The following is a 26,173-nucleotide window of genomic DNA, read 5'->3' as shown; positions in this document are numbered from 1 at the left end:
TGATGGTGCCACTGTCTGTGATTTATTTAGAATTCAAGGCACACTTAACCAGCATGGCTACCACAGCATTCTGCAGCAATATGCCATCCAATCTGGTTTGCACTTAGTGGGACTATCATTTGTGTTTGAAAGGGACAATGACCCAACACATCTCTAGGCTGTGTAAGGGCTATTTGTCCAAAAAGGAGAGTGATTGAGTGCTGCATCAGATGACCTGGACTCCACAATCACCCGACCTCAATCTAATTGAAATGGTTTGGGATTAGTTGGATGGCAGAGTGAAGGAAAAGCAGCCAACAAGTGCTCAGCATATGTGGGAACTTCAAGACTGTTGGAAAATCATTCCAGGTGAAGCTGGTTGAAAGAATGCCAACAGTGTGCAAAGCTGTCATCAAGGCAAAGGGTGGCTACTTTGAATAATCTCAAATATAACATTAGTTTGATTTGTTTAACACTTTCTTGGTTAATACATGTTTCTATATGTGTTATTTCATAATGTTGATGTGTTCACTATTATTCTACAATGTAGAAAATTGTAAAAATAAAGAAAGCCCTTGACTGAGTAGGTGTGTCCAAACGATTTACTGGTACTGTACATAAAAAACGAACTTGGTTACACACGTGTCCTTCACAAAAAAAGGTGCAAAATAGAAATAAGCTTTACTATTTACAAATGGCAGTCGTGTTCGTTTTACATCCCAGGTGTAGATGATTAGATTTCACTTTCACCGTAGCTTGTGCATGTCATGAGTCTTTGAAGCAGTCCCTCTCTACCAGGAAACAAAAAGCGAACTGGCATTTCGGACAGAAGATCTGGCATTTTACCCTCCAGATTGTTCTTTTGTCATGTGTGTTAGATAGTGGCACTCACCTTGAGTGGGTGGTCTTGTGATGGTTATGAGGTTGCTTTGGGCCCCCAAATCAGCTATTTCCAACACCAGCTGCTCTCGGAAGGCCAACTGGGAAAGAGGAGCTTGACCTTTTGCTTTGGCCATATACTTGTGGAGAATGAAAGTATTTACTGTAGCAATGTCCACAAAGTGTAAAAAAAAAAAAAAAATCTACCACTTCCTGGTCTTGTGGAGGACCTGGTAGTAGCCTATCAGAACATCAGATAGGTCGACACCCCCCATGATAGCATTGTAGTCCTTCACAGAAACAGGATTTGAGATATTCTTCCTTTTTCACCCTCCTTGAGACATGGTTGTTATTGAATGCCTTATGCTGAATATGGTTACTTCGCTAGTGATCTTCCATTTCACAAAAAGCAGCTTGTTAGTCCTGATCGACAGTATGGTCTCCCTCTCCGCTGTCTTTGTCATGTCGTTTACCTTGGTGTTGGAGAAACCGATTCTGTTAGGATGAATGGTGCCACAAGACACTACTTTATTTTTCAAGAGGTCTATTAAAAGTGGATGTGGAACCATCAGATGGGGTGGTTGACATGGCAGAGTGGGTGAAGACGTTGACCGGCGGGGCGCTTGCTGGGGAGGGATGGTGCCCAAATGTCATCCTCCATATCCTCTGATTCCTCCACTCTGTTGTGAATTAAATAAATGTATATATTGTTGAAGACACAGAATTACAGTTGACTATATTTACAAAATATTACTGTAAACACACTAAGCCTAAACTGTATCTATACAGTGACTCAAATTGGTGTGAAGCACACACAATGCAAACAGTGAGAACCACAAATAAACAACGGCTAGGAGAGTTTAGTGGCCTCTCCAAAGTTACAAGGATGAAACTTAGAACAGTGAACTATTATGAAACATAGAAATTACTTGTTACATAGGCCTATGTAAACTAAATCCAAAGCACAAATAGCAGATCCAAAGCACAAATAGCAGAATACATTTAATTTTTGATAAGTTTAGTAAATTATCGATATAAAGTCATGAAAATAATTTACTTACAGAGCTAAAAGTGGATCCAATCCTTCTAGAAAGCAATCTTCCTCGGCTGAGTCGAAATAATCGCTGCCCAAATCGCTCCCCTGATCCGAGATCGGTATACATAGCAGCCTTTTTTCTAGCTTCCTGTTCGATATTCTTAGTCTCCCCCCCCCCCCCCTTTTTTCTTCCTTGAGAAGCGATATTTTATGCTAAAGCGATGAAATTATAGAGATTAAATCTGTTTACAATGTAATGTAGCGTGCTTGGTGTGTCTCGTCTCTGAGCCAGGTAGCAATAGTTTGCATTACGCATAAAATGTTCTAGGCCTTGCTTTGTCCACCCAGGCCAACTGCATATTCCTAAAAAGCTTATCCCATTGGCTACAAGACTGTCAAGGTGCCATAGTAGCCAATACCCTGTGTAATGGATGCCTACGGCGTGTAAGCAGGCGACGTCATATTTTTGATGAGCAAAGAGTCACTTGGTGGACATTCTATGTTGCCATTAAGTCATATATCATCAGATAACATTGGCAATAGGCTAGATTTGTTCCTACCAACCTAAGTATTAATTTTATACCCCCATGTAGCTATAGCTCAAACACAGACCAAATGGAAGCTTACCTTGTAAGATGTTTGCTGAAAACATTGTGTAAAATAAACATTTTGACTCTCGGGACTGGTGATCAATAACAGTAGGTCACAGGCAAACAAATAAGACATAATCATGATCTGCAGAGTCCCGGCTCTCGTTGTGAATCGATGTATTCTGTGTTTATTTTGTTTATGCTCCACAGCGCTAACAGGAATGTAGGTAGCAACTATCTTGAAATTAGGTCATTGGCTTGGCCTGCCCTTATACATTAGTATGCCCATATAATGTAGTAAGTCAAATCAAAGTTTATTTGTCACGTGCACCGAATACAACAGGTGTAGACTTTACAGTGAAATGCTTACTTACAGGCTCTAACCAATAGTGCAAAAAAGGTATTAGGTTAACAATAGGTAAGTAAAAAAATAGAACAGCAGCAAAAAGACGGGCTATATACAGTAGCGAGGCTACATACAGACACCGGTTAGTCAGGCAGATTGAGGCCACACCAAAGATTTTAAGGCACAGATCAATAACCAAGATACTCAGCTTTCTGCAGACAGACACCCTGCTTTTGCAGCTAGGGGCTAGCGTTCTCATTGAACTGAATTTATATATATATATATATATATATATATCTAATAGACTCCCCAAACATGGGGACTTTACATTTAAGTAGGGATGCATGATATATCGGTAAGCATTTCAGAATCGGACGATATTAGCAAAAAATGACAACATCGGACAAATGTCTAGTTTAACACCGATGTCAAAGCGGACATGTATACCTATATAACGTTAGGTAGATGACGTAATGACGCCACGAAAAATACAACGCTACACGCGCAACACTATTCCTAACCTGGCCCACAATGTCTGCTGTGTGGATCTACTTTGAAGTTTCAGAGGAAGATAACAAAAAGGCCATAAGCAATGTTTGTGCTGCTATTATTTCCTGAGGGGAGAAAGTGAAATCTTTCAAAACCACAAACCTAATTACTCATTTGAAAGTGCATCACCCCCAGACGTTAGGCGACTATTTAGAAGAAAAGCCGAAAAAAACTAAGTGCCCACTTCCAACAATTAAACAAGTTCAAGTTGAGCAGTCATTTGAAAAAGTAAGAACATTTCAGTGAGACACCTCAAAGGTAAAATCCATTAACGCCAAGATAATTGCCCTTGACAATCAACCGTTCTCTGTCGTGGATGGTGTTGGCTTTCGTCGACTGGTCGGGCACCTCGAGCCCCAGTACACACTTCCAAGCAGGCACTATTTTTCAGATGTTGCCCTATCGGAGTTACACAGTATCGTTGAAACGCACATTCATGAGCTACTTGCTATGGCCATCACTGCTATTAGTTTCACAACTGACATTTGGACCAGCGATATCAGCCCCATGAGCATGCTGAGTCTAACAGCACAGTGGGTTGACAAGGATTTCGTACTGAGGAAAGCCTTATTGCATGCTCAAGAATGTGCTGATTCTCATACTGCTGCTGCCATTTCAATTGCATTTGAGAACATGTTAGAAACTTGGAAACACTCCTAGCTCCATTTGAACAACTGACTGGAGAAATAAGCTCATCAACTGCGTCTGCAGCAGACGTGATACCCTCTGTCATGGCATTGAAACGCCTGCTCAACAAAACTTGCAAAAGTACTCTACTAGAGGCTGTGAACAAGTAACTTGTGTCATTCTCTCCGAGCCTCTTTACTGTGTCGCCAGCATGCTCGATGCTAGGTACAAGGACCGCTACTTCGATGCAGACAAGAAACAGGGTTTACGTGACACAGCTGGACAAGATAGAAACGGACACAGTGACAGTGCGCACTGAAGAGGCCCCGCGAGAGGAGAGGCCACGGACAGACAGAGCTGAAACTTCACTGCTTGACATGTATGATGAAATTCTGGTTGAGAATGAAACGATTGAACAAATGAACAACGAAACAGCAGGTCCGTGTGTGTTTCAACTCTAACTGTATTAGAATGCTAAAAAGGCCGCAAAAAAATGTATTATCGGGTATCGGTCAAAAAATGTAATATTGGTGCATCCCTACATTTAAGGGGTTAACATTAGTATGTTTATCTTCTCTCAGACAGAGAAGTGGGCATCTCTATCACCATCTAATAGGGGAGGAAGGCTGGGGGGGGGGAAGGCTGGGGGAGGAGGAAGGCTGGGGGAGGAGGAAGGTTGGGGGAGGAGGAAGGTTGGGGGAGGAGGAAGGTTGGGGGAGGAGGAAGGCGTATCAACCACTGTGTGGGGATGATCTCCTATTGAGAACAGTATTAAGTCCATTCAGCTTCTCCACCTCCTCCTAATGACAACAATATCCCATTAATACCTGGGGAAGGGAATACAAAGGCAAGCAGACAGGGTGTGGAGTTAATGTATACAAAAAAAGAGCAACTACTACCAGTTGTGTTGAAGGGAAACATTTCCACATCAGACTTATAAAACCTTTGAATCGGAATGTTAGCTTTTTGTCTACTTACACATACACAATTCAGAGTGAAGATACCCAAAGAGGGCCTCAATTAGAGGTTGACCGATTAATCGGCATGGCCGATTTCAAGTTTTCATAACAATCGGTAATCTGCCTTTTTGGACGTTGATTATGGCCGATTACATTGCAATCCATGAGGAAACTGCGTGGCAGGCCACCTGTTACAGCAGTGTAGCGTCAAAATGACCTTGTGGCTGCAAGGAGCCAAGATAAGTTGCTAGCAAGCATTAAACTTATCGTATAAAAAAAACAATCAATCTTCACAAAATCACTAGTTAACCACCCATGGTTGATGATATTACTGGGTTAACTAGCTTGTCCTGCTTTGCATATAATCAATGCAGTGCCTGTTCATTTATCATCGAATCACACCCTACTTCAACTTCGCCAAACAGGAGATGATTTAACAAAAGCGCATTCGTGAAAAAAGCACGTAAATTGCACAAATCTACCTACCCATAAACATCAATGCCTTTCTTAAAATCAACACAGAGTATATATTTTTAAACCTGCATATTTGGTTAAAATAAATGTTAGCAGGCAATGTTAACTAGGGAAATTTTGTCACTTCTCTTGCGTTCAGTGCAAGCCGAGTCAGGGTATATGCAACAGTTTGGGTCGTCTGGCTCATTGCAAACTGTGTTTCTTCCTAACAAAGACCGTAATTAATTTGCCAGAATTGTACATAATTATGACATAACCTGTTGCGACTCTAGGTGGAGTATTTTCATTTTTGGGAGAAAAAAAAAGTTCCCGTTTTAAAACGGGATATCTTGTCAGGACAAGATGCTAGAATATGCATATAATTGACAGCTTAGGATAGAAAACACTCTAACGTTTCCAAAACTGTAAAGATAATGTCTGTGAGTATAACAGAACTGATGTTGCAGGCGAAAGCCTGAGAAAAATCCAATCTGGAAGTGCCCCATATTTTGAAAGCGCTGCGTTACAATGAGTCCCTATTGAGCTGTTCATGTGCTATCAACCAGATTACGCTTTCTACGTATTCCCCAAGGTGTCTACAGCATTGTGACGTAGTTTTACGCATTTATGTTGAAGAATAGCCGTAGGCGGCTACATTGCGTAAGTGGTCACCTGATGCCCACAGAGAAATTCTTGTGTAAAGTACAGAGGTAGCCATTACTCCAATCGGTCCTACTGAAAAACTAATTGTCCCGACGGATATATTATCAAATAGATATCCTAACACCTTGAGGATTGATTATAAACAACGTTTGCTATGTTTCTGTCGATATTATGGAGCTAATTTTGAATATTTTTCACCGTTTTCGTGACTGCAATTTCCAGGTGATTTCTCAGCCAAACGTGAAGAACAAACAGAGCTATTTCGCTAACAAAAATAATATTTTTGGAAAAAAGGAACATTTGCTATCTAACTGGGAGTCTCGTGAGTGAAAACATCCAAAGCTCATCAAAGGTAAACGATTTAATTTGATTGCTTTTCTGATTTCCGTGACCAAGTTACCTGCTGCTAGCTGGACAAAATGCTATGCTATCGATAAACTTACACAAATGCTTGTCTAGCTTTGGCTGTAAAGCATATTTTGAAAATCTGAGATGACAGGGTGATTAACAAAAGGCTAAGCTGTGTCTCAATATATTTCACTTGTGATTTCCATGAATAGGAATATTTATGTCCGTTGCATTATGCTAATTAGTGTCAGGCGATGATTACGCTCCTGCATGCGGGATGGGGTATATGCAACAGTTTGGGCTGTCTGGCTCATTGCAAACTGTGTTTCTTCCTAACAAAGACCGTAATTAATTTGCCAGAATTGTACATAATTATGACAAAACATTGATGGTTGTTCAATGTAACAGCAATATTTAGACTTAGGGTTTCCACCCGTTCAACAAAATATGGAACGGTTCCGTACTTCACTGAAAGAATAAACGTTTTGTTTTCGAAATGATAGTCATTAATATGGTCAAATCCGGAAACTAAAGGCTCGTATTTCTGTGTGTTTATTATAATTAAATCTATGATTTGATATTTGATAGAGCAGTCTGAGTGGTGGTAGGCAGCGGCAGGCTCTTAAGCATTTATTCAAACAGCACTTTACTGCGTTTGCGAGCAGCTCTTAGCAATCGATGCTTGAAGCACAGCGCTGTTAATGACTTCAAGCCTATCAACTCCTGAGATTAGACTGGCAATACTAAAGTGCCTATAAGAACATCCAATAGTCAAAGGTGTATGAAATACAAATGGTATAGAGAAATAGTTGACGCATCATAATTCCTATAATAACAACCTAAAACTTCTTAACTGGGAATATTGAACCACCAGCTTTCATATGTTCTCATGTTCTGAGCAAGGAACTTAAACGGCAGCCTTTTTTACATGGCACATATTGCACTTTTACTTTCTTCTCCAAGACTGTTTTTGCAATATTTAAACAAAATTGAACATTTCATTATTTATTTGAGACTAAATAGATTTATGTATTATGTTAAAATTAAAGGGTTCATTGTTCATTCAGTATTGTTGTAATTGTCATTACAAATATATATTAAAAAACGGCTGATTAATCGGTATTGGCTTTTTTTGGTCCTCCAAAATTGGTATCAGCGTTGAAAAATCATAATCGGTCGACCTCTAGCCTCAATCCCAAAACACAGAAAGGAAACAAAAAAAAACAACAACGTTAGCTACAACTGTAGCATAGTTACGCATGGATGGTGATGAAATACTGTAGCCTCTCTCTCCCCCCTCGCTCACTCTGTCACACACATTCCAGCAACAGTGTTTTATCAGGGCTGTGTTGGGGCCTGTCTGCAGCGGTAGTGCCAGTGTGTTAATACACCATTAATCGCTATGAGATACATCACACTGCTCAGAGTTGGAGCCCACACACACAACTCATCATTCACTGTCCCTTATAACCACACAACAGACATCCCACACAGTCGATACACACACCGCCAGACACCACACACAGACAGCTATGTTAGTACAGCAGCCTTACTTGCAAAAATTATAAGAACAATAACAGAGAGGCAGTATGTGATGCATGTTCCTGCGTGCATGTGACTGACTCACCGTCCTGGAGCCGGGTGAGAGGACTCCAGGAGAAAGGTAGGGGTTACCAAGGTTCCCCAAGTGGCCCAGGTTGGCTAGGTTACCCAGGTCAGGGATCATCAGTAAGGGATAGCCAGCGTACAGAGATGCCTTGAACAACCCACTGTCGTGTTGCTGTCTCCTCAGAGCTGGGAGAGAGAGGGAGAGAGAGAAACTGTATATAGAAATAATGACATTTGAAATGTCTTTTTTCTTTTGGAACTTCTGAGAGTGTGTTGTTTACTGTTAATTTCCATTTATTTCACTTTTGTTTATTATCTACTTCTCTTGCTTTGGCAATGTTAACATATGTTTCCCATGCCAATAGAGAGCCTAAATTGGATTGAAAAAATTGAGACCGAGTTTACTTCAACAACCATTGACCAACTGCCTCCTCAGAGCTGGGGGATAGACTAGGGATGGGTTGTTGTCAATCTATTATAATCTGTTTAGTTGCTTTGTTAGCATGTAAGACAGTGACATCTCTTGTTAACAGGGCTCATTGAATTGGGAGAGAAAAATGGGGGTGTGGGAGATGGGTGAGGGGGGGAAATGAGGCTGGAGAGAGGAGGATTCTGGAGGAAGAACTGAGCGGTTTCCACTAGATGTTCCAGCTGCAAAGTCATAATTGGCAATAACGCAAAAATTCATATATACAAAAATTAGCTTTTTGGTCTCAATTTAAGTTTAGGCATTCGGGTTTGCAGTGTGTTTCAAATCAGATTGTATGACTGTGCCAGCTAGTGACCACTCTGCAGAGCTGCCGCCAAGGCAAGAATGCTTGTAGTTGTTGATTTATTGCTATATGTTCTGTGTTTCTTGTAAGGGGTGTAAAATGACCTAACTCTTTCAACACTGCTTTTTTTTAAATGAATTGAGAAATAAAGGAATGGACTGGGAGGGAGAGATAAAGGAGAGGATATAAAGAAAAGTGGGGAGAGGGGGGCACTCATATGAAGGATAAAAGTGAGAGTTATAGTTTTACTATGAGTCTGTCGTGTTTTACCTTCTGCAACGAACTCTCTCTGTCTGACATAACTCTCCCAATCCGGTATGTGATGCTGGGGACGTCTATGACTGACTGCCTGCTGACAAACACACACAAACGTTGTTTGCCAAAAAACACTGGAGATTGGTGGCTAGAAGAAAAAGGTTAGTACCGTAGTTGTTTATATAGTGATTCAATCGTCTGTCCCTAGCTGGCTAGCTAGTAAAGTTAGCTACCTCGGAGTCAGACGAACTGCTGTTGTTCTCCGTCTCGTTGACCAGTGAAGACTTGACATCGTCCAGGTCCCGCTCAGAGGACACATTCTCGGCGGTCTTTTCCTCCTGCTCCCCCTCGTCTTTAAACGAGATCAACTCATCGTTGGCTCCCAAATCATCTCCTCCTCCTCCGTCCAGCTGCGGCATCTTGAATTTCTAAAAACACACTCACTGTTGTCTTGCCGTGGAAGTGATGTCGTACCCACCGAGTTTCAAAACACCCTGCTAACGTTAGCTAGCTAGTACACTGTATTATTTGGATTTCCACGATTTCCAGTGGTAGTAACGAGATTAGCCATGAACAAGACGAGTTGTTGCAAACTTTGCAAAAATAAGCATCCAACGACTGTTCATTGTTAGCTAGCTAACGTTAGTTAGCCATGCTAAGCTAACTAGTTAACTAGCTAGTCGATTCCTGGAGTTGTTCCACTCGTTTCTTGTCGCGTCTTTTATTTTGGGCTAGAAAAACTAGCTAACGTTACAACCCACATCGACGACCCCACGAATAACCGTATACTGATGTAAAAACAACTAGCAATCTCTTAAAACTGAAAGGGAAAACGAAAACAATGGAAAGCTGTACGTCGCAGAAGTTTAAAACACGCACGCACATAAGTTGTCCTCCTGCACATACGTTCTCCTCCTACTTAACGTTAGCCTCCCGAGTAAAATCAGCCCGAAGAAAAGTCAGCTCACAAGCCTACTTTCTTAATTATTTTGTCGTCCATTATCCTTCAAAAATAGAAAATTCAACCCTTGCGAGTTTGAGAAAAGTTAGTCGCTGGTTGTGTGCGTGTATATGGTCGCATGGGAAATAATACAAGTCGCTTGGTGTTTCTGAGGTGGAGTGGAAGGAAGAGCTAGGCCGCCGCCGGGAGACTGGGGTGGGGGAGGAGGGAAAACGGGAGAAGGGAGACTGGAGGAAGAAAGTGAGGAGGGAAGACGGGAGACTGGAGGCAGAAAGTGGGGAGGGAAGACTGGGGGTGGGAGAGGAGAGAAAACAGGAGGAAGAAAGTGGGGAGGGAAGACGCTTGGGCAGAGTAATTCCAGTCCAGCTATCAATGATGTATGTGTCAATGGTGCCAGGAGTTTTTCCCATCTGATTTCTGGAGCTAAAAAATTATATTGGTCAGGGGGAAAGTATATCTTTGCATTGTCTGGATTCCCAGCCAGATCACCCGTGATACAGTGGTCTAAGGCACTGCATCTCAGTGCATTACAGTCCCTGGTTCAAATCCAGGCTGTATCACATCAGGCTGTGATTGGGAGTCCCATAGGGTGGCACACAATTAAAAATACAAATCAGTTTGCCTCCGCACTGAATATCGCTCAGTTTTACTGTTGTTTCACCACACTGAATTATATTGGATTCCAGCTGGCTTCATGTGCATATTCATAGGAGAGAACTGAAGGATGTAATAGTAGGCTAATGATTATGATGAAGATAATGGTGTTGATAATGCCCGCTCTCCTTCTCTCTTTAATCTTTGTGTGTGTACTTTTTTCTGTGAGACTGTAACCCGAGCCCTCCCTTGGTCTGTTATCTGTTACACCCCCCCCCCCCCCCCCCCCCATATATGTTTATGTGACTGCAGGTCCTTGCTACAAAATTGACACTCAACCCTCTAGCAAACCACAGGCATTTCCAAGCTAACATAATACTATTGCACAATAGTGTGTTTGTGCATGTGTGTGTAGTGCAAACATGTGTGTGATGGGGGTGTTGGGAATGATGAGTGTCATGCCCCCCTCCCTCATAATAAAACCACCCACCAACGAGCAAAGGAGACAAGGGATTAGACTGCATCTGAAATAGTGTGTGTGTGTGAGTGTATTTGTGTCTATGCCTCTATGTCTGTCTGTGTGCATTGGTGAAAAGGAATTCCCTCTTTTGTTCCTGAGAAAGCTAGTGTATGTTCAGTATGTGTATGTGTGTGTGTGTGTGTGTGTGTGTGTGTGTGTGTGTTTGTGTATGTGTGTGCATGTGCATGTGTAAAAGAGGAAGCTGGAGGGTGCTCATCTACACACAGAGAGAGAGAGCATGCAAGAGAGAGAGAGAAAGAGGGTTGGCAGGGATAGAAAAGGAGGGAGAGAGGGAACTGCTCACCAACAGCAAAGAGATAATGAGATAGGATAGAGAAAGAGTGGAGATCTACTTATCAACAAGGCTGATGTTTGTGAACCTTCTGTAGTCTAACCAGCAATCACCCTCAGTCCCTTTACAGTAGACTCTTCCACCACCTAAATAGTTAGCAGGAAGCATTTAGTCTGCCGACCTGCTTGTACTGAAGAACTTGCGGTACTGCAGCACCAATCTAAAAAATTAGACTTTTCCGGTTCTGCCCTGACCGGTTTCTTTCACTCCCTCTCTCTCTCTCTCTCTCTCTCTCTCTCACACACACACACACACACACACACACACACACACACACACACACACACACACACACACACACACACACACACACACACGTGCACGCACACACACACACTGCCCCGACAAGTTTCAGAGGGGTGTGTGTGTAGTAGTTCCTTCATACTGAATCAGCTCGGACAGCCTGTGTGTGTTAGCGGTCCTCTTTCCTTGATTTCTCTAGGTAGAATATTTGAATCTTACTTTGACACAGAGAGGAGACCATTATTTTGCCGATTTGGTCCTGATCCATCCCAGTTTTGACAAAGCTGAAAGAATCCCCTTGGTACAAGACTCGCTCGTCATTGGAAGTTCTGCCTTTACCCATTAGAGTGCTCTTTCATCATTCAGTATATCTCAGCTACTCCAACTGAAGAGACCATTTCTTATTTCCTGGATAAAGTTTTGGTGCTGCGTTTTCTTTGACGCAGTGAATGCCACGGCACAGATAGACACACAGGAGAATGTCGGTGAATCTAAGTAAAAACGGAGCAGCACTCACGGCCGCGTATAAAGAAGTGGTGGATGTGAAGTCTGATACCAACTGGTGAGCAAGAACTGAGAGAAGGATTAGATCAGTTGATTTGGTATCACAGTTGTATCTGTATGTGTGTGTTTGTGATTCAGCAATGACAAGAGAGAGAGAATCTTCCAGTTGTTTTTCTGTCTGTCTACAGGACTCTGTTCACCTATGAGGGGAACACCAATGACATCCGCCTGGCAGAGAAGGGAGGTGAGTGTGGGTCTGCAATATAAGTTGTTTGTGCATGTGTGTAATGTGGGGGGGGGTTCAGGGAATTTGTTGTATGATAACTGAAAACTGATGATACACCATACCACGTAGGCTTTAGTTTAGCTGGCTGACATGGTCATCAGTAACGTTGACGACCCACATTCGATTTGTGTGTTTGTGTATGTGTATCTGTATGTAGACGGCGGTCTGGAGGAGATGGTGGAGGAGTTGAGCAGTGGGAAGGTGATGTATGCCTTCTGTCGTGTCAAGGACCCCAACTCTGGCCTGTGTAAATATGTCCTCATCAACTGGGTAAGTAGCACACACACACACACCACCCTCGAAGCATAACGATCAATAGAGACCTTTGCCAAATCAGCCATTCACCTTTGTGTGTGTGTGTTTTAGACAGGTGAAGGGGTAAAGGACTCTCGGAAAGGACAGTGCGCCAACCATGTCATTTCCATGGGTAACTTCCTAAGGGTGAGTTTTACCTGCATTAAAGAGAGAGATGCTCCAAAATGTTAATTCTCTAAATTTGCGCTGTGTAGACTCTCTCTCTGACCAATCTCATTCCTGCAGGGTGCCCATGTGACCATCAATGCACGGGGGGAGGATGACGTGGAGCCAGAGAGCATCATGGATAAAGTGGCCAAGGCGTCGGGGGCCAACTTTAACTTTCGCAAAGAGACACAGAAATACAGCGATGTACCCAGTGGACCTGTGGTGAGAACACACACACACTCATGCACACACAATCATACACACACACACACACAGAGTAATGTGTTGTTGTGTTTCAGGGGTCGGTGTACCAGAAGACTAATGCTGTGGATGAGATTCTGCAAACCAAAGAGACACAGAAATATGACATACCCAGAGGGCCTGTGGTGAGAACACACACACACACACACACACACACACACACACACACACACACACACACAGTGTAGTTATTCCCTCCTCAAGTCAATCAAACAGGCAAAACGTCAGTGTAGAGACAAAGTGGAGTTGCAATTCAACGTCTCAGACACGAGACATATGGGGCAGGGTCTACAGACAATCACGGACTACAAAAGGAAAACCAGTCACGGACACCGACCTCTTATTTCCGGACAAGCTAAACACCTTCTTTGCCCGCTTTGCGGATAACACAGTGCCACCGACGCGGCCCGCGACCAAGGACTGTGGGCTCTCCTTCTCCGTGGTCGTCTCGAGTAAGACATTAAAGCGTGTTATCCCTCACAAGGCTGCTGGCCCAGACGGCATCCCTAGCCGTGTCATCAGAGCATACGCAGACCAGCTGGCTGGTGTGTTAACGGACATGTTCAATCTCTCCATATCCCAGTCTGCTGTCCCCACATACTTCAAGATGGGCACCATTGTTCCTGTACCCAAGAAAGCAAAGGTAACTGGACTAAATGACTATTGCCCCTTAGCTGTCACTTCTGTCATCATGAAGTGCTTTAAGAGGCTAGTTAAGGATCATATCACCTCTACCTTACCTGTCACCTTAGACCCACTTCAGTTTGCATACTGCCCCAATAGATCCACAGATGATTCAATCGCCATCACACTGCACACTGCCCTATCCCATCTGGACAATACCTATGTAAGAATGCTGTTCATTGACTATAGCTCAGCATTCAACACCATAGTACACTCCAAGCTCACCATTAAGCTTGAGGCCCAGGGTCTGAACCCCACCCTGTGCAACTGGGACCTGGACTTCCTGGCGGGCCGCTCCCAGGTGGTGAAGGTAGGAAACAACACATCCACTTTGCTGATCCTCATAACTGGAGCCCCACAAGGGTGCCAGCTCAGCCCTCTCCTGTACTCCCTGTTCACCCATGACTGCATGGCCAAGCTCACCTCCAACTCAATAATCAAGTTAGCAGATGACACAACAATAGCAGGCTTGATTACCAACAATGATGAGACAGCCTACAGGGAGGAGATGAGGGCTCTGGGAGTGTGGTGCCAGGAAAATAACCTCTCACTCAATGTCAACAAAACAAAGGAGATGATCGTGGACTTCAGGAAACAGCAGAGGGAACATCCCCCTATCTACATCGACTGGACCACAGTGGAGAAGGTGGAAAGCTTCAAGTTCCTCGGGGTACACATCACTGACAAACTGAAATGGTCCACCCACATGGACAGTGTGGTGAAGAAGGCGGAACAGCGCCTCTTCAACCTCAGGAGGCTGAATACATTTGGCTTGGCACCTAAAACCCTCACAAACGTTTACAGATGCACAATTGAGAGCATCCTGTTGGGCTGTATCACCGCCTGGTACGGCAATTGCACAGCGCGCAATCGCAGGGCTCTCCAGAGGGTGGAGCGGTCTGCCCAATGCATCACCAGAGGCAAACTACCTGCCCTCCAGGACACCTACAGCACCTGATGTCACAGGAAGGCCAAAAAGACCATCAAGGACAACAACCACACGAGCCACTTCCTGTTCACCCCGCTATCATCCAGAATGCGAGGTCAGTACAGGTGCATCAAAGCTGGGACTGAAAGACTGAAAAACAGCTTCTATCTCAAGGCCATCAGACTGTTAAACAGCCATCACTAGCACATTAGAGGCTGCTGCCTATATACAGTTGAAGTCGGAAGTTTACATACACTTAGATTGGAGTCATTAAAACTCGTTTTTCATCCACTCCACAAATTTCTTGTTAACAAACTATAGTTTTGGCAAGTCGGTTAGGACATCTACTTTGTGCATGACACAAGTAATTTTTCCAACAATTGTTTACACACAGATTATTTCACTTATAATTCACTGTATCACAATTCCAGTGGGTAAGACGTTTACATACACTAAGTTGATTATGCTTTTAAACAGCTTGGAAAATTCCCCAAAAGTATGTCATGTCTTTAAAAGCTTCTGGTAGGCTAATTGACATCATTTGAGTCAATTGTAGGAGTACCTGTGGATGTATTTCAAGGCCTACCTTCAAACTCAGTGCCTCTTTGCTTGGCATCATGGGACAATCAAATGAAATCAGCCAAGACCTCAGAAAAAAAATTGTAGACCTCCACAAGTCTGGTTCATCCTTAGGAGCAATTTCCAAACACCTGAAGGTACCACGTTCATCTGTACAAACAATAGTACGCAAGTATAAACACCATGGGACCACGCAGCCAGCATACCGCTCAAGAAGGAGACGTGTTCTGTCTCCTAGAGTTGAACGTACTTTGGTGCGAAAAGTGCAAATAAATCCCAGGACAACAGCAAAGGACCGTGTGAAGATGCTGGAGGAAACAGGTACAAAAGTATCTATATCCACAGTAAAACGAGTCCTATATCAACATAACCTGAAAGGCTGCTCAGCAAGGAAGAAGCCACTGCTCCCAAACCGCCATAAAAAAGGCAGACTACAGTTTGCAACTGCACATGGACAAATATCGTACTTTCTGGAGAAATGTCCTCTGGTCTAATGAAACAAAAATAGAACTGTTTGGCCATAATGACCATCGTTAATATTTGGAGGAAAAAAGGGGATGCTTGCAAGCCGAAGAACACCGTCCCAATGGTGAAGGGGGGGGGGGGCAGCATCATGTTGTGGGGGTGCTTTGCTGAAGGAGGGACTGGTGCATTTCACAAAATAGATGGCATCATGAGGATGGAAAAGTATGTGGATATATTGAAGCAACATCTCAAGACATCAGTCAGGAAGTTAAAGCTTGGTCGCAAATGGTCTTCCAAATGGACAAGGGCCCCAAGCATACTTCCAGAGTTGTGTCAAAATGGCTTAAGGATAACAAAGTCAAGGTGTTGGAGTGGCCATCACAAAGCCCTGACCTTAATCCTATAGTAAATTTGTGGGCAGAACTGAATAAGCATGTGCAAGCAAGGAGGCCTACCAACTTGACTCATTTACACCAGCTCTGTCAGGAGGAATGGGCCAAAATTCACCCAATTTATTGTGGGGAGCTTGTGGAAGGCTACCCAAAAAGTTTGACCCAAGTTAACCAATTTAAAGGCAATGCTACTAAATACTAATTGAGTGTATGTAAACTTCTGACCCACTGGAAATGTGATGAAATAAATAAAAGCTGAAATAAATCATTCTCTCTACTATTATTCTGACATTTCACATTCTTCAAATAAAGTGGTGATCCTAACTGACCTAAGACAGGGACTTTTTACTAGGATTAAATGTCAAGAATTGTGAAATACTGAGTTTAAATGTACTTGGCTAAGGTGTATGTAAACGTCCGACTTCAACTGTACATAGACTTGAAATCACTGGCCACTTTAAAAAAAAAATGGAACAATAGTAACTTTTTTTTATTTTACCTAGGCAAGTCTATTTTACCTAGGCAAGTCAGTTCAGGAGAAATTCTTATTTTCAATGACAGCCTAGGAACAGTGGGTTAACTGGTCTAGGAACAGTGGGTTAACTGGTCTAGGAACAGTGGGTTAACTGCCTGTTCAGGGGCAGAACGACAGATTTGTACCTTGTCAGCTCGGGGATATGAACTTGCAACCTTTCGGTTACTAGTCCCAACGCTCTAACCACTAGGCTACCCTACCCTGTTTACATATTGTGCATTACTCATCTCATATGTATATACTGTATTCTATTTTATTCTACTGTATCTTAGTCTATGCCGCTCTGACGTTGCTTGTCCATATATTTATATATTCTTAATTCTATTCCTTCACTTAGATTTATGTGTATTGGGTATATATTGTGAAATTGTTAGATATTACTTGTTAGATATTACCGCACGGGCGGAGCTAGAAACACAAGCATTTTGCTACACCCGCAATAACGTCTCCTAAACATGTGTATGTGACCAATAAAATTTGATTTGATTTGACACACACACACACAAACAGCTGTAATGTTTGTATTTATTTTATTTCACCTTTATTTAACCAGGTAGGCCAGTTGAGAACAAGTTCTCATTTACAACTGCGACCTGGCCAAGATAAAGCAAAGCAGTGCGACACAAACAACAACACAGAGTTACACATGAAATAAACAAATGTACAGTCAATAACACAATTGGAAAAACAATCTATATACAGTGTGTGCAAATGAGGTAACATTAGGGAGGTAAGGCAATAAATAGGCAGTAGTGGCGAAGCAATTACTATTTAGCAATTAAACACTGGAGTGATAGATGTACAGAAGATGAATGTGCAAGTAGAGATACTGGGGTACAAAGGAGCAAAATAAATAAATAACAATATGGGATGAGGTAGCTGGATGGGCTATTTACAGATGGGCTATGTACAGGTGCAATGATCTGTGAGCTGCTCTGACAGCTGATGCTTAAAGTTAGTGAGGGAGATATGAGTCTCTAGCTTCAGTGATTTTTGCAATTCGTTCCAGTCATTGGCAGCAGAGAATGTATTGTTGTGTTTCAGGGGTCGGTGTACCAGAAGACTAATGCTGTGGATGAGATTCTGCAAACCAACAAGGACAACTTCTGGGCCCAATCTCAGGTAGACCTTCTCAGATAGCCAAGCCTACATTTTATTTGTTGTATGTAACTAGTAAGCTACATTTAAGTGCTTGCTCTTAAGACATAACAAAATTCCAGGCAAAAGTAATACTATACTATATTGTTATCTCCCTATTCCTAATGTGGTATGCAATCCTGTTTTGAGTTACTCTGCTGCTGGTTCTTTGGGAGTTTGGTTCCAACAGAATGTTACATTTCTCACTTTCTCTCTCTCTCTCAGAGAGATGAGGAGGTACGTCAGAAGGAGGAGAGCAAGAGAGTGGAGGAGGAGAGGCAAAGGGTGAAAAGAGAGCAAAAAGAGAGGGATGAAAAGGAGGCTGCAGAGAGAGAAATGAGGGCAAAGGAGAGAACCTCTCAAATCGACCAGGCAAAGTCAGTCATCACAGATGCACGCACATATGCGCAGACACACACAAACACATGCTCAATAATATAATATTGTCTGTGTGTGTGTCTGTTTGACAGGACTTACCAGAAGCAGCAGGAGTCAGGGTATAGAGACCAGGAACAACATCAGCCGGTGAGCCTTTTATGTGGTACTATGTGTGATTTCTATGCATTGCACAAAATGCTTTTGTGAGTTGCAGTATTCCAAACTTATTTGAGTGTGTGTGTTTTTGTGTGTGTGTCTGCTTTTTAGGAGCAGCAGGACAGTGAGCGTCAGAACTCTCAGAGGATAAGACCTGCATCTGTACAAAAAGCAAACGTGAGAGTCCGCACTCACTGTGTGTGTGTGTTTGTGTGTTCAATATGTCATAATTTACTGAACTGTGTGTGTGTGTGTGTGTGTGTGTGTCAGGAGGCAGCACGTCTGATCTCCCAAAGGTCCTTGAACCCCAGAGAGCTGTTTAAAAAGAGAGAGCAGAGTGCCTCACTGGACAACACGCCCAGCTCCAGACCTGGTAAAATCACCTAGAATGTTGTAATAATGTTTTATAGATAAGCAACAAGGTGGGTATTGATATAGAAAACTGGTCAACGCTAAGCACACTTAATAACTTAAATAAAGTTAGCAATAAATCATTATGACATATCAATAACACATTCTGCCCCCCCATAACACATATTCCCCTAGCCCCAATAACATATAACACATATTATTCCCCTCTCCCCCTCCCTCAGGGAAGCTGCAGAGCCACTTCCTGACTCAGAAGTCCACTGAGAGAGAAACACCCAACGAACCACGTTCCCCACAATACCCTGCTTTTCTTCACCCAGAAGCCCTGGCTTCACTGCTCCCAAAAACACCTGCTCTGCTCTCAGAGCCCAAGGCACAGGCAGCCCCACTCTCACCTGTCCAACCCGCAGGTAATACATGCACCCACCCACACACACACACACACACACACCTGTATCATAGATAGCCCTTTAAACCCTGCTCCACTGCTCCCAGAAGCAGCTGCCCCACTCTCACCTGTCCAACCCACAAGTCAGACACGCATGCACACATGAATGCACACACACATCTGTATCATAGCTAAGCCTTTAACCCCTTACTTCTCTGCTCCCAGAACGCCCTGCTCCTCTACTCCCAGAAACCCCTGCTACTGTGTTCCTACAGCCTGAGGCACAAGCAGCCCTACACTCACATGTCCAACCCACAAGCCAAACACGCATGCATACAGGCATGCAGCTAACACTTTCCACCACAGGCTGATTCATGTCGTAGTGATAAGGCTGTCTAAATAATATGTGTGTGTATGTGTGTCACAGAGTCTTCCTTCACTGAAGAGGAGTACTGGTCAGATGATTTTGATGATGATACACAGGACACAGCACCAGAGGACGGTAGGCCTCCACCTCACACACAAACGCAAACTCATTTCCACTCTCACATTGTTACCACTTAAAAACTACAGCTGGTGAGGGTCTTTAAATATTGAATCTCTCAGAGCCAACAGTTGCCGGCCTGGTTCAGGGTAGAGAGAGGCACATTGACCTAGATGAGGTATACGAGCTCCTGCCATTGGCAGCAACAAATGAGGAGGATAACATTTATGATGATATCTACCAGGACACACCCACAGTAAGTCTACAGGAAGTATGATGACGTTGCTCTTAGCCATGTTATCAAATATTATTCCAAATAGGTTGGAAAATTCTGTGGTGTTATGACTCCACTGTTTTATTCTGTTCAAATCTTCTTTAACTCCCTATCACTTGAACAATCTCTCTCGGGTGCTGGAGCAGAGAGAGGAGGCCAGTGGACAGGATGTGCGTGCCAGGGCTCTGTATGACTACCAAGCCAGTGAGTGTTGCCCAGCTCTGGGTTCAAATCAAGTCCCTCTCTTTTTCTCATTTCATCTTCTTTCATCTGATCCTTCTTTGCTTTTCTAATCTTTTCTCTGATGTCCCACCTCATATTCCTTCCCTTCTTTCATCTCTTCTGGCACCACTCATCCCTATCTCATCTCTATCCATAAAGTTGTATTGAATTTACTCTTCTTTCATCCTTCTCTCCTCTCCTCCTCAGCTGACGACTCTGAGATTACCTTTGATCCTGATGACATCATCACAGGGATAGACATGGGATAGACAGGGATAGACATCACCAACCCTCACAGGGATAGACATGGAGGATGAGGGTTGGTGGAGAGGCTACGGACCGGATGGACACTACGGAATGTTCCCTGCTAATTACGTTGAGCTCCTGTAGTTCCAAAGCCCTCCCACATGCCTACAACCAATTAGAGCATCAGATCATTCTGACTGCGACCAATGCGAACAATACAGGGGTAGGAAGGGGGATGTTTTTCTCTCTGCACAGATATTAGGTTTATAAGTAGAAAGAGAAGAGAATGGGGGTGCAGGGCTTATCAGGGATGTCAGGGAAAGTGACTGTCACTTGATTACTGTATTTTAATGTACAACAGAGCTCATGTCAGTGTATTCTAGTCTTTATGATTGTCTGGTTTTAGTCAGGTCTCAGACTAGCAGTCTTCTATGGGATTATGGGGATGTTTGGGGTTTTATATGTGTCTTGAATTTGTCAGACTTTTGCTTTTGATCCACTTTTCAATAAATAAAGATGAATGTCCAACTGTTTCCATGTGCTTAATCTTTTTTTGAGTTCTAGATTATTTATGCTCACCCCCCTTTTATGAAATGGGGACGGTGTATTCATTTGGACTAATCTTGCCTAGTTTAATAAAGGTTAAATAAAAAATAGATTATTAACAGATGATGTCATGTAGGCCTACTGATTGGACTGTAATGTTTTCTTAGTTGTTTTGGGAACGAAAGGTTGAATCAGTTTGCATGATAAAGTATATTCATAGCCTACCTTTTCAGGTAACGTTAGTCAACGACTCGAGCCTTGAACGCGTCTAGTTTTTAAATACAAGAGCACAGACGTCAGAATAATGCGACTGTCACGTAAATATTAAACGTCATCAGTGTGCTGCCAGTTGTATTGCGACCTCTTCTTATACAGCAGTGCTTTCGACCAGAAGGAGAAATGGCTGCAAGGTTATTGCTTCGCTCGGCCGTCAGGGCCGCTACAACTTGCCGGGCCGCCCCGGTCCCTGCTCTCACCCGCGGCATGGCGGTTGGTGGTGAGTCGGTAATGTGGAGGTTTTGGGCAGAAGACATGGAAGCATCGTATTTGACATATTGATGTCTTGCCAAGGACAGGCGATGCATTGCCAGACAATGGCGCAAGGCTTTCTAGCCAAGTTATCACAATTTTCAATCTGTCCACATTGTTCTCATTAAGTAGCTAGCTGAGCAGATTGTTTTCATGTCCTATATTGAGCTATTTTGCCTTATATAGCGACCTTTGTCAAAGGGACGGCAGGTGGTTAGAGCGTTGGACTAGTAACCGGAAGGTTGCAAGTTCAAACCCCCGAGCTGACAAGGTTCAAATATGTCGTTCTGCCCCTGAACGAGGCAGTTGACCCACTGTTCCTAGGCCGTCATTGAAAATAAGAATTTGTTCTTAACTGACTTGCCTAGTTAAATAAAGGTAAAACAAATTAAAATAATAAAGTCAAAGATGGTACCTTAGTTTAGGGTTCTAGCTAGCGCGTCAGCGAGCTATCCGTGTTGACTTTATCTTTGAATGAGCTTAGCGCGGAAGTAGCCCACTGCTAATTTTGCTAACTTTTAAACTAGCTAATGCCAACTATTTAACCTTGCTAGCTAACACTGATGACATGTTTTCAGGCATCCCCACCGACGAGGAGCAGGCCACTGGTCTGGAGAAGATAGTTATGAAGGCTGCGCAACAGGGCGCGGTGAGTCGAGATGACATTTGTTTGAAATTAATATTATTTGCGTCAACTGTGTTGCTATGGCCAACATTTACGTGACACCTGTAGTTTAACATGTCAAGTATTAATTAGTTTGGCAGTAATCTCACTCTGTTCTCAGCACTGGCCCGACATGTCTCTAGCCACATTTAGGATCCTTAAAAGGTTTGTGTGCTTTGTTCTCCATGTCACCAAGTCATACCTAGGTCTAAAACTGAACCTGTCTTGTGTGATTTCTTTCCAGGACCCCTACAGCATGTTGAAGCCCAAAGAGTATGCTGGCTCAAAGGCTGACCCCCATCTGGTGCCCTCCATCACTACCAAGAGGATTGTGGGCTGTGTCTGTATGTGACTAGCTTTATATTAGTTTTTCTACAGCTGTCTGGTAGTTCTGTGGCCAGAAGCTGTACCACTCTGATTTGTCATGGCTGTCTGAGGGTTGACCTTCCTGCTCATATCTAATGTCTCCTTCAACTGATCTCTCCCTCCCTCCTATATTTCTCCCCCCCTTTCTCCCCCCCTTTCTCCCCCTTCTCTCTCACTTTCTCCATTCTCTCTCTAGGTGAGGAGGATAACACTGCAGTGGTGTGGTTCTGGCTCCATCAGGGTGATGCTCAGCGCTGTCCCTCATGTGGCTCCCACTACAAACTGGTGCCCCACGAGCTGCCCCACTAAAATACACCAACATACACCCTCTTATATACATAGACACATCACCTAGTACCTTTACATGACATTACATTCACTGAAAGATTCCAGCTTCTTTAGCATGAAGGGGGTTAGATGGTGATGTCAAATCTCAATGTTCTTTCAGGAAGTGTATTTGCATGGGGAGTTAGGTGTTTTAAATTAGAATGTTGGGCCTCTGTGTTTACCCTTTGATTTCTTTTAATCATGTGTTTGCTGTCCAATTTATCTTTATCTCATCCTAACGTCTACTTGAAAATCTATCTAACCTGCTAACCTCAATGTCAGTCTGATCACAGGACCAGTTATTGTTTAAAACGTACCGAAGGCCTAGGCCTAATGGTGTGGGACGCAATGTTATTTTTCAAACAATTCCATTCAAACAGCAGTTTACGTTGATGTATGTACTGTACACTTGGTCTTATCAAATCAATAAAGTATACTCCTTAACTCCTCTTGCTGTTTCGGTGGTGATGTAGAATAGCGTGATGGTTTTGGTCAGGGGTGGGCAAAATACAGCATGTTAATTTAAATAATACTACATCTCTAAAACCAGATGGAAAGTATGTAGAAATGATAATAGACCTATATAATTAGAAATGAGTGCCAGTTTTCTAGGCTGTAATTTGATTTTGACCAGCAAATCTGTCAACATAAAATCAGTGGCTATCTGTTTAATTTTGAAATCCCAATGTGGCCCTCGAGCCAAAATTAAGATTTAGGTCATCTGGATCTGAGAAGCCGACGCATATAATGGTGTATTCATTCAAGGACTATGATTGTCGCACTTATTTTCACAGTTTTCATTGTGGTGCCATGTGTAATGTATAGTACCCTGCTTTTTGTAAAAGCAAGCTAATGGCACGGAGGGGATAAATTACGTTATACGGGCTCCTAACCAATTGTTTTTTTTTTCACTAACTTATTTTATACATGTTTTTGCTTCTGGATATCAGAACAGCGATTACTCACCTGTAACTGGATGAAGATTGTTTTCTTTAATGAGTCTGATGCGAAGGATATATTGTTTCTCCCAGACCAGGCCCAAATCCCTGTCATTTGCATGAAAAAAAAGACTAAGGTCCAGGGGGGACAGTTCTGGGTGCCATGTGATAATTAGTTTGGTGAGTGGCTAACCCGCCTCTACCATCCATTCCATTGGCCAACGTACAAAAATTGGAGAATAAACTGGATGAGCTCAGTTCAAGACTCCTACGAACAGGACATTAAAAACGGTAACATCTTTTGTGTCACCAAGTCTTGGCTGAACGACGACACGGATAATATACATTTGGCTGGGTTTTCTGTGCATCGGCAGAACAACAGCTACGTCTGGGAAGAAAAGGGGTGGTGGTGTGTCTATTTGTCAATAGCAGCTGGTGGGAGATATCTAATATTAAGAAGGTCTCGAGGTATTGCTTGCCTGAGGTAGAGTAACTCATGATAAGCCGTAGACCACGATATCTACAAAGATAATTTTCATCTATATTTTTCATAGCTGTATATTGACCATCACATGGCCATAAGCAAACAAGAAAAATGCTCATCCAGAAGAGGCGCTACTAATGGATGGGGATTTTAATGCAGGTAGACAAATCTGTTTTACCTCATCTCTACCAGCATGTCACATGCAACCAGAGGGGGAAAAAAACTGTAGACCACCAATACTCCACACACAGACGCATACAAAGTTCCCCCTTGGCAAATCTGACCATAATTCTATCCTCCTGATTCCTGCTTACAAGCAAAAACTAAATCAGGAAGTACCAGTGACTTGCTCAATACAAAAGTGGTCAGATGACACGGATGCTACGCTACATGACTGTTTTGCTAGCACAGACTGGAATATTAAATCAAATCAAATTTATTTATATAGCCCTTCTTACATCAGCTGATATCTCAAAGTGCTGTACAGAAACCCAGCCTAAAACCCCAAACAGCAAGCAATACAGGTGTAGAAGCACGGTGGCTAGGAAAAACTCCCTAGAAAGGCCAAAACCTAGGAAGAAACCTAGAGAGGATCCAGGCTATGAGGGGTGGCCAGTCCTCTTCTGGCTGTGCCGGGTGGAGATTATAACAGAACATGGCCAAGATGTGCAAATGTTCATAAATGACCAGCATGGTCCAATAATAATAATCACAGTAGTTGTCGAGTGTGCAGCAAGAAGGCACCTCAGGAGTAAATGTCAGTTGGCTTTTCATAGCTGAACATTAGGAGTATCTCTACCGCTCCTGCTGTCTCTAGAGAGTTAAAAACAGCAGGTCTGGGACTGGTAGCATGTCCGGTGAACAGGTTAGGGTTCCATAGTCGCAGGCAGAACAGTTGAAACTGGAGCAGCAGCACGGCCAGGTGGACTGGGGACAGCAAGGAGTCATCATGCCAGGTAGTCCTGAGGCATGGACCTAGGGCTCAGGTCCTCCGAGAGAGAGAAAGAAAGAGAGAAAGAGAGAATTAGAGAGAGAATACTTACATTCAAACAGGACACCGGATAAGACAGGAGAAGTACTCCAGATATAACAAACTGACAGTAGCCCCCCGACACATAAACTACTGCAGCATAAATACTGGAGGCTAAGACAGGAGGGGTCCTTAGACACTGTGGCCCCATCCGAAGATAACCCCGGACAGGGCCAAACAGGAAGGATATAATCGCACCCACTTTGCCAAAGCACAGCCCCCACACCACTAGAGGGATATCTTCAACCACCAACTTACCATCCTGAGACAAGGCCGAGTACAGCCCACAAAGATCTCTGCCACGGCACAACCAAAGGGGGGGCGGACGCCAACCCAGACAGGAAGATCACGTCAGTGACTCAACCCACTCAAGTGACGCACCCCTCCTAGGGACGGCATGAAAGAGCACCAGTAAGCCAGTGACTCAGCCCCTGTAATAGGGTTTGAGGCAGTGAATCCCAGTGGAGAGAGGGGAACCAGCCAGGCAGAGACAGCAAGGGCGGTTCCTTGCTCCAGAGCCTTTCCGTTCACCTTCACACTCCTGGGCCAGACTACACTCAATCATATGACCTACTGAAGAGATGAGTCTTCAGTAAGGACTTAAAGGTTGAGACCGAGTCTGCGTCTCTCACATGGGTAGGCAGACCATTCCATAAAAATGGAGTTCTATAGGAGAAAGCCCTGCCTCCAGCTGTTTGCTTAGAAATTCTAGGGACAATTAGGAGGCCTGCATCTTGTGACCGTAGCGTACGTGTAGGTACGTACGGCAGGACCAAATCAGAAAGATAGGTAGGAGCAAGCCCCT

At 43.4% G+C, this 26,173-nt stretch overlaps 3 protein-coding genes across 8 annotated transcripts in view; 2 read left to right on the top strand and 1 right to left on the bottom strand.

Annotated features, from left to right (window-relative positions):
* The window catches only part of LOC110523432 (transcription factor 7-like 1-B), a 31,002-nt gene extending 20,677 nt beyond the window's left edge, over positions 1-10,325 (bottom strand). For 2 of the 3 annotated variants that reach the window (XM_021602112.2, XM_036977054.1), the window contains exons 1-3: positions 9,299-10,324; positions 9,081-9,162; positions 8,057-8,223 (exon numbers count right to left, since the gene is read on the bottom strand). In XM_021602112.2, coding sequence (XP_021457787.2) covers positions 8,057-8,223; positions 9,081-9,162; positions 9,299-9,484 — 435 coding nt within the window. In that variant the 5' untranslated portion in view covers positions 9,485-10,324. Of the gene's footprint in view, positions 1-8,056; positions 8,224-9,080; positions 9,163-9,298 lie in introns of all 3 variants that reach the window. The other variant, XM_036977053.1, reaches the window with a different exon arrangement.
* LOC110523433 (drebrin-like protein B) lies at positions 8,847-21,018 on the top strand. Of its 4 annotated transcripts, none has more exons than XM_036977058.1 (17): positions 8,847-9,226; positions 12,428-12,483; positions 12,683-12,795; positions 12,892-12,966; positions 13,066-13,209; positions 13,287-13,373; positions 17,876-17,953; positions 18,194-18,345; positions 18,439-18,493; positions 18,614-18,679; positions 18,773-18,875; positions 19,096-19,281; positions 19,687-19,761; positions 19,866-19,999; positions 20,152-20,221; positions 20,447-20,499; positions 20,546-21,018. In XM_036977058.1, exons 3-17 carry the CDS (start codon positions 12,700-12,702, stop codon positions 20,627-20,629), a joined length of 1,458 nt encoding a protein of 485 aa, XP_036832953.1. In that variant the 5' UTR covers positions 8,847-9,226; positions 12,428-12,483; positions 12,683-12,699; the 3' UTR covers positions 20,630-21,018. The 4 variants fall into 4 exon arrangements, with proteins under 4 accessions (XP_036832953.1, XP_036832951.1, XP_036832952.1 ...); XM_036977056.1 differs by lacking the exon at positions 8,847-9,226 and adding an exon at positions 11,790-12,297 and having other exon boundaries at positions 20,161-20,221; XM_036977057.1 differs by lacking the exon at positions 8,847-9,226 and adding an exon at positions 11,791-12,297 and having other exon boundaries at positions 20,164-20,221.
* A 352-nt stretch (positions 21,019-21,370) lies between these two features.
* On the top strand, positions 21,371-23,365 carry LOC110523434 (cytochrome c oxidase subunit 5B, mitochondrial). The gene is made up of 4 exons (XM_021602118.2): positions 21,371-21,527; positions 22,138-22,208; positions 22,468-22,567; positions 22,786-23,365. Exons 1-4 carry the CDS (start codon positions 21,431-21,433, stop codon positions 22,896-22,898), a joined length of 381 nt encoding a protein of 126 aa, XP_021457793.1. The 5' UTR covers positions 21,371-21,430; the 3' UTR covers positions 22,899-23,365.
* The last annotated feature ends 2,808 nt before the right edge of the window (positions 23,366-26,173 follow it).

This window comes from Oncorhynchus mykiss, chromosome 5, assembly GCF_013265735.2.
Source record: "Oncorhynchus mykiss isolate Arlee chromosome 5, USDA_OmykA_1.1, whole genome shotgun sequence".
Classification (NCBI taxonomy): domain Eukaryota; kingdom Metazoa; phylum Chordata; class Actinopteri; order Salmoniformes; family Salmonidae; genus Oncorhynchus; species Oncorhynchus mykiss.
Note: the sequence above shows the minus strand (reverse complement) of the source record. Positions and strands in the feature narration are given on the sequence as shown.